The sequence below is a fragment of the Salvia hispanica genome, chromosome 6 (assembly GCF_023119035.1).
Source record: "Salvia hispanica cultivar TCC Black 2014 chromosome 6, UniMelb_Shisp_WGS_1.0, whole genome shotgun sequence".
NCBI classification, from domain to species: Eukaryota; Viridiplantae; Streptophyta; class Magnoliopsida; order Lamiales; family Lamiaceae; genus Salvia; species Salvia hispanica.
The window spans coordinates 33909486-33916724 of NC_062970.1; the positions used below are offsets into that span (position 1 = coordinate 33909486).

The following is a 7239-nucleotide window of genomic DNA, read 5'->3' on the forward strand; positions in this document are numbered from 1 at the left end:
CAAGCATATATGTATAAGATGTTTCACTTAGAAGTTAAAATACTAGATATACATTATATAAGGATTTTTATAGATGAGTTTCACTGAGGTGTATTATGTGCACGATAATATTTTTACTCAACATAGTGTGACACATACTGTTTAAATGCCCCTGCATCAATGTGCGATGAGTGGCACACTTTGTGAGCGCATGATGTATGTCAATAGTCGAAATTCTAAAGGCATGTGCGATGGATATTTGAAGCATCAATACTTCGTTAAATCCATGTATGAGTACTAATGTCGTAATATACTCTAGGTTGTAACAAATCATGAAACATACGGTTTAAATGCGTCCTTCAACAATGTACAACGAGTAGCACATTTTATATTAGCATGCTCTATAATTCGGACCGAATAATTGAGTAATTGTTACTTAAAATAACATCATAATGTAGGTTATAACAAATCATAGGAAATACAGCCCAACCACCTAAGAATGAATTACACGAATAAAACTGAATAAATTAAGGATAAATATCGTGTGATATATAAGGAAAAAAAGAATTACAATCCCAACAAAAAGAGGCAGTTATAATTTATGAATATATCCTGTCATAGAAAATAACAAACCATAACAAGCCAGCCTTAAATCATCCTTCGCATTTAGGTAACCCCACCAATTTATAACGCCCTTAACTTTAATTAATTTTATTAAATTAAATTTTATTTTACTCAACTCCTTAATTCCTGTGTTCGTGTATAAGAATGAACACAATGTGTGTGTGAGTGAGGAGCCAAAAGCCTGGCCACCTCTTAGTTTCTTCCCTAAACCACGTACAAAATCCACTGCCACTTGTGTTCAAGAATTTGTTACAGAAAGCCCTTGAATTTATTTTTCTCTCTCTCTCCATTGCCAATTTATACCATTTCTGACCTTTTTCATCAAATGGGTTTTAGATTATAGGTCCTCTATTTATTAGGTGCGCACACACACATTGAGGGAATCCATCTAGATTATTATGAGGAGATCGCCGTAATCCGTGATAGAGAGAGGAGGCCCTTTTCTTACACTGATCTCTGTATTTTTTATTTATTTTCGGAGATATAAGGATTGGGTTTTTTATCGTTGAGATAAGACGCCTAGTAAAGATTGGATTTTTATTGGCATCTAGAGTCTGAATTTTTGTGTGGATAGTGTTTTTGTTTCTTGATTTTTCTTGTAATTTGGGGTTTCTGTGTTTCTGGGTTTTGATTCCATGGCTGCTGGTGCAGAGGTATCCGGTGAGGGAGTGGTTGTTGATTCCCAAATTGCTGTTGTTGAGCCTTCATCACCCAAAAATCATGGCCCTCCTAGTGAAAAAATCGTTGAGAAAATTGAGAATGATAATGAAAATGAAACTGAGAATTTCGGTTCTGTTAATTCTGAGGAGTCAGATATAAGTAACGGTGTTAAAATTTCTGATTCGAAATTGAATGTGGATTCAAAGTCGGAGCTTCAAATGAAGGAAATTGTTGATATGTTGAAGAAACTCAAGTTGAATCCCATGGCCAAGGAGTTTTTTCCTTCTAATTATTATGATGGCCAAATGGGTGATTACAACTTTGTGCTTTCAGATAAGAATTTGGGGGATGATGGCCCTAATAATCGAAGGGTATATACACTCTCTCTCATCATTTGAATGTTGTAAATTGATGTTTTTTAATTATTTAATCTATGTGATGCTTGGTGTTGTACTGATCCATACTGTTTTGATTCGGCTTGTTCGCATTTCTGAATTGAATTGTGAGGTTTTAAACATGGAAAAGCATTTTGCTGGTGTGGTTTATGAGTTTGAATGAATTGTGTTGTAATTAACTTATTTGACAACGTGGTAACTTTTTTCATTATCGTGATTCTTGACTGAGGTTTTGTTCTTTATGAATGATCTGTTTCTGAAAACGAGATTTTTGTTTTAGCTGTTAAAAATATATTTTTTTACTGATGATGCTGAGGAAAATAATTTTATGCACTTGCAAATGATTATATTTGGCGGTTTCCCTGATGATCTTATTGTTTCAGAGTATCAGCATGAAAAGCCTTTTAGCTATCCTGACCCTCCGAATACTTCTCTGGTGATCTTAATACCATATTTGTGCTTTTATGGACTGGGTTAAATCTAAAAATTATGGCCAATGTTGCCTCATAGCTGTCTAAATCTTGCTGCAAAACTGTATTTTTGTATATGCACTCTTTATGTGTTTTTGTTGATTTTGCTGCAACACTGTTTTATGGACTGGCTTAAATCTTAAAATCACAACCATATGTATATTTTCTTCAGAATAGGAATTGTTAATTTGTACATGGTTTCATGAAATAAGCATTAATTAGTGATTACTGGACTAAACCTGTGATTTGGCACATGATTTTTTCTCATAAATCATTTTTCATAGTTCTGCTGTAAAAAGAATTGATTTTGACATGTGTACTAAAGTTTAGATTCTGACCTTGCATTTTGACATTCTTTTGTATTAAGGTATTAGTAACATCAGGATCTTGTTTGTCAGAATGAGTTTGTTATCTGCACAAGTAATCCTGTTTTTCTACACATTGATGATGAAGATAATATACATTCATGGATTTGCTATTGGTATGCTAAACAACTAGTAATAATAATGTAATTACCATTTTTCTTATGTACTACTCCATAATAATTGGTGTCAGTGACTTCAGGTTTCTTTGCCTTCACCTACTCAGTCACTATTATAATTTGCTAACTGAAATTTTCAACTGTACATTCCTTTGGTTGGGTTGGCTAGTTCTGGCTTGGACCATATCTAACTGCAAATATTTTGAATTTTTCTCCTCAGAGAAGAAATAACTACAACTCAAGCAGGAAGAGAATGAGTGGCAGAGCTGCTAGAGCTCAAAGGGAAGACAGCATTAGGCGAACTGTCTATGTCTCTGACATTGATCATAATGTAAGTGAAGTTGATGAACTTCTTCTTGTCTTAGGGCTAGAAACTTGATATTCACTCATAATTCTAACTTGATTGTTCCTTTGCTTGTTAAATCAAGATTACTGAGGAGCGGCTTGCTGCTCTATTCTGCAGCTATGGACAAGTAAGTTATTCTTCTGACTGACTTTGTCATGTGAATATTTTCTGCATGCTTAATAAAAAAAAATCATGCCACCTTATCTTTAAAATCACTTCTTTCTGGAATATAATATGAGTCTACCTCTGAATGTTCAATTTTTAACCTTGAAGCGCTAGTTACTTTTCTTTGTAGGGAAATTCTTGGCTATATTGTGATTTGTGCCCATGAATTCCCACATGAATTAAACATACTTGGCCTATTTTTATACTTTCCTTTTGTTTATCACTAGTTTGTAGCCATATTTTTGTATACTGTTTTTACATGCTCCCTTGCAGCAAAAAGGACATCTGGATCGACATTTCTCTGTAGGTTTGCTTGCACATCCTTTTGTATGGAAGCCTTCCATACATGGTTTTTGGGTCTTCCAGTTCTGCTATTGTTTTTAACTACTTCTTTCTAAGCCATTTCGTAAACCACCAAGTAGGGTCTTAAAAATTATATTTAGCTCGTCTTCAGCTTTTTAGTTGCATTCACTATGAAGCGTATTTTAGTTTGAAAATATTGTCTTTACTAGTTCATTTGGCAAGTTTCTAGCACTATTTAATTTGTCTTTTTCTGCTTTAAACATTTGACGTGCTGATATCTTGGTTTGACTCGGAAAACCTATATGTCATGTTTCTTTCTTTCTTTCTTTCTTATTTTGCCTCTTTGTCTGCAATGCATACCTGGAGTCTTTGTGCCCGTGGCTCCACTTTAGAAGCCTTGGTAACTATAAATGTTACTAATTGCGTTGTTTAAGCAAATTTTCTCTTATCTTTTACTTAATGCAACTTCAACCATCATGAAATGCAACTCCATTTTTTACGGCATGCAACTTCAACACTGTAAACCTCTGTATTTCTTTTGCAGGTTCTCGATTGCCGGGTATGTGGGGATCCACACTCCCGTCTTCGCTTTGCTTTTGTAGAATTTGCAGATGATTGTGAGTCATCTCTTTCTTTCCCCCCTCTTTCATTGGAGTTCCTTACCATGAATCTCTGATCTCTGAAACATTATCGTTTCTCATGTCCTAAAATCAACAGATTCTGCTAGAGCTGCTCTTATCCTTTCCGGAACACTCTTAGGTTTCTCTCCTATCAAGGTCTTGCCTTCTAAAACTGCTATTCTCCCCGTCAATCCGACATTCCTTCCAAGGGTATGAGTTAATCATCACTATTTGTATTCTATTAAAGATTTTTTCTTGAATTCCTTTCCTCCCATCCAGTTGCTTTCACATATATTTTGTTTCTGACATCTATTTTCTAGTAACTAAACTAATCATATCAATTCTTAATCACTTTGCAGTCGGAGGATGAGCGTGAAATGTGTGCGAGGACAGTTTACTGTACAAATATTGATAAGAAGGCATGCAAACTTTCTCCTTTCCCGCTGTTATGTTGTGTTTTTGTTATTTTACTAATTGGTGCTGTATTCTGAAGATTCATTATTTATAAATTAAATATTTAATATACGCTGAATAATTTTGTCGTAATGTAGGTTACACAACTTGATGTCAAGAATTTCTTTGAAACAAGATGTGGGGAGGTATACCTTGAAGTATAGTATGACTATTCACTTTCCCTGGTTGTGCTTGGAATTGGTATGACCAGACAATTCTCTTAACTTTCAGGTTTCCCGTCTGAGGCTCTTGGGGGATCACATGCACTCTACACGAATTGCTTTTGTTGAATTCTTCATGGTATGCTACTACTTTTATTTTCTCTGTGTTCTCATTTTGTTGTCTAGTTTATGCTTTCTTATTAGAATATGGAGTATTTCATTTTCATAGTATATGATAAGTGCATGTGGGAAATGTGGATAGGACCAGGCTATCAATAGATCCAAAACCACCTTTTAACCATTCAACGAGGAGGATAAAGTTAAGGGTATTTTTAGATGAAGAGAATTCAAACGAAGCTTTATAACGTAAGGAAGGGGACTAAAAGAGAAGAAAAACAACTTGCAAGTGAACCTGCACGAAATGCGGATCAGGAATTCCTGCCCAAGTAGAATATCCACCTACTCTACTAAGATAGAAAAAGTTAATGATCCCAAATCATTCTATCTACTCTTACATAAATAACATAATGAACTAGGGTTCAGAAACAAAAGCAAGGTTGGACCTTTTATTAGGGGCCTGAATAACTTAACTAATTAAGGAATTATTTTTTTTTAAGAAAAATGAGTAGAGGCATTTAGAAATGTGAGTGTTATCCATCTATATAACAGATCAGCATTTCAAATTGTAGGGTGAATGAAAATAATGTTACCAAGGACACTCTCATGAAGATGAACAACTGATAATACTGACATCTAGCAGTAACAGAACTTGAAGCTTTTCTGCATGAATTATCTTCAATTGATGACTGCTTGTACTTTACTTTGTAGAGCTACATTGTTAGAAATCTTTTAAGTTGGAATGTTGGATTATGTTTTAAACTCAAAAGGTGGGAGGACACTAACTCTACGAACGACTACGCGTGTGTCAGGGAACCTGTGCATAAACTTGTTTTCTTAGAAAGTATCGACAAAACACATCATGTTTCTGTGTTGCCTGTCTATTTAGTATCGCGTATAAGCCTTTAATACCATGAAATCGGTCTCAAATTTGTTGGCTTAAATTAAATTTCAGGCTGAGAGTGCAATCCTGGCTCTTGACTGCTGTGGTGAGATGCTGGGATCCCAGCGTATCAGGTACCTCGTTTCCCTGAGCCTGCCGCACTCATTCAGTCTCAACTCTTTAACTTCTTCAGTCTTAACAAGTTTGAGAAACTGTTGTGTAGGGTGAGCCCTTCAAAGACACCGGTGAGGCCGCGGATGCCCCAAGCTGGAGTGCAGTAACGATATAAACTGGAATCGTCTATCCCTGAAAGGTGAAGGTTGCTGTTTGTTCTCTTGGAAGAGAGCCTGCTTCGAAATAGAAGAGGTCGTGAAACTTGCTGTGTTTCAGCTTTCCAATTTCCTGGCAACAGTGACATTTTTTTTCTTTTCCTGCTCCTGGATTTAAATTCTGAGTTTTTTTCGATGAGTGCGAACTCGGCTACGTTATATGATATTTAAACATGAATGCTATCTTGAACTACTGCAATGCTGCTTCAAAATAAATGGAAAAATCGATGCTGCCCTTGCCTTGCTCAAGGGGTGGTTTACAATTTACAGGTTTTTTGTTTATGGGAAAAAGATGATAAGTGAAGTAACATAAGTGTAGATTTTGCTTACAAAATATTTATGTTCCGCAGGCATAAAATATCTATGATACCCATATAACTTTGATTTTTGCCCATAAAATACTCATTTTTCTTGCTCTTGGGATGTAAGACCTTTACTACTAGAGGGATCCTTATATTTGTGCCATAATATTGTCTTCGTTGTCCTAAAATATCTTTACTCTGAAGGTGAATGATGTATATATATGTACAACTTACTAAAACTGAGTTAAGAGCATCCGCAGCGGTAGGAATTTTGGCGTCCGTTCGTCCGTGCCAGCAGCAAGGACGAGCTCGTCCGTCGCGGCGAGCTATCCGTCCGTGCCAGCGGCACAGCGCTGCTCTTAGCTAAGAGCACGTCCGTGCCGCTGAGCAGCCCTACGTGGCACGATTTGATTGGCCAACGGCTAAATATCGATTTTTCTTTTTTTTTTAAAAAAAAATTGTAATTAATACAAAAAAAAAAAAAATTGGATTCCCAAAAAATAGAGCCGTTTATGGATGTTTTTTTTGGATTTTTGTGATTTTTTTAAAAAATGCCAAAATCATCTATAAATACACACATTCATCATCCACTTTTCACATCAAATTATCTCTCATTCATACTTTTTCATACTAAATCATCTACATCTTCCTCTCTCACTCAAACCCTTTCTAAAAAATTCTAAAATGGATTTCACCGATCTCATTGCGGAAGCGGAGCGTGAAGAACAAGAATATTATGAACAATATCGTGCCGCCTATGAAGCCTATGTCGCCGCCAATACCCCGCCCCTCCTCCTCAACCAACTAGATCAAAACGTCGCTACATCCCTCGTGATCGGGAAGGAGCCCACGAAAGGCTCGTTGCCGACTATTTTTCCGACCAGCCACGGTATCCAGAAGATTACTTTCGGCTTAAATGCATCAAAGATCATAGGCTAGGGTTCCATTTAA

The 7239-nt window shown here is 36.0% G+C and overlaps 1 protein-coding gene across 2 annotated transcripts; it reads left to right on the top strand.

The window, feature by feature from the left end:
* The first annotated feature begins 761 nt into the window (after positions 1 to 761).
* On the top strand, positions 762 to 6253 carry LOC125195860 (polyadenylate-binding protein-interacting protein 9-like). Of its 2 annotated transcripts, none has more exons than XM_048094120.1 (10): positions 762 to 1634; positions 2830 to 2940; positions 3038 to 3082; positions 3968 to 4040; positions 4141 to 4253; positions 4403 to 4462; positions 4595 to 4642; positions 4728 to 4796; positions 5730 to 5791; positions 5881 to 6253. In XM_048094120.1, the coding sequence occupies exons 1-10, from the start codon at positions 1239 to 1241 to the stop codon at positions 5936 to 5938; spliced, it is 1035 nt and encodes a 344-aa protein (XP_047950077.1). In that variant the 5' UTR covers positions 762 to 1238; the 3' UTR covers positions 5939 to 6253. The 2 variants fall into 2 exon arrangements, with proteins under 2 accessions (XP_047950077.1, XP_047950078.1); XM_048094121.1 differs by lacking the exon at positions 762 to 1634 and adding an exon at positions 1984 to 2094.
* Positions 6254 to 7239: the final 986 nt, after the last annotated feature.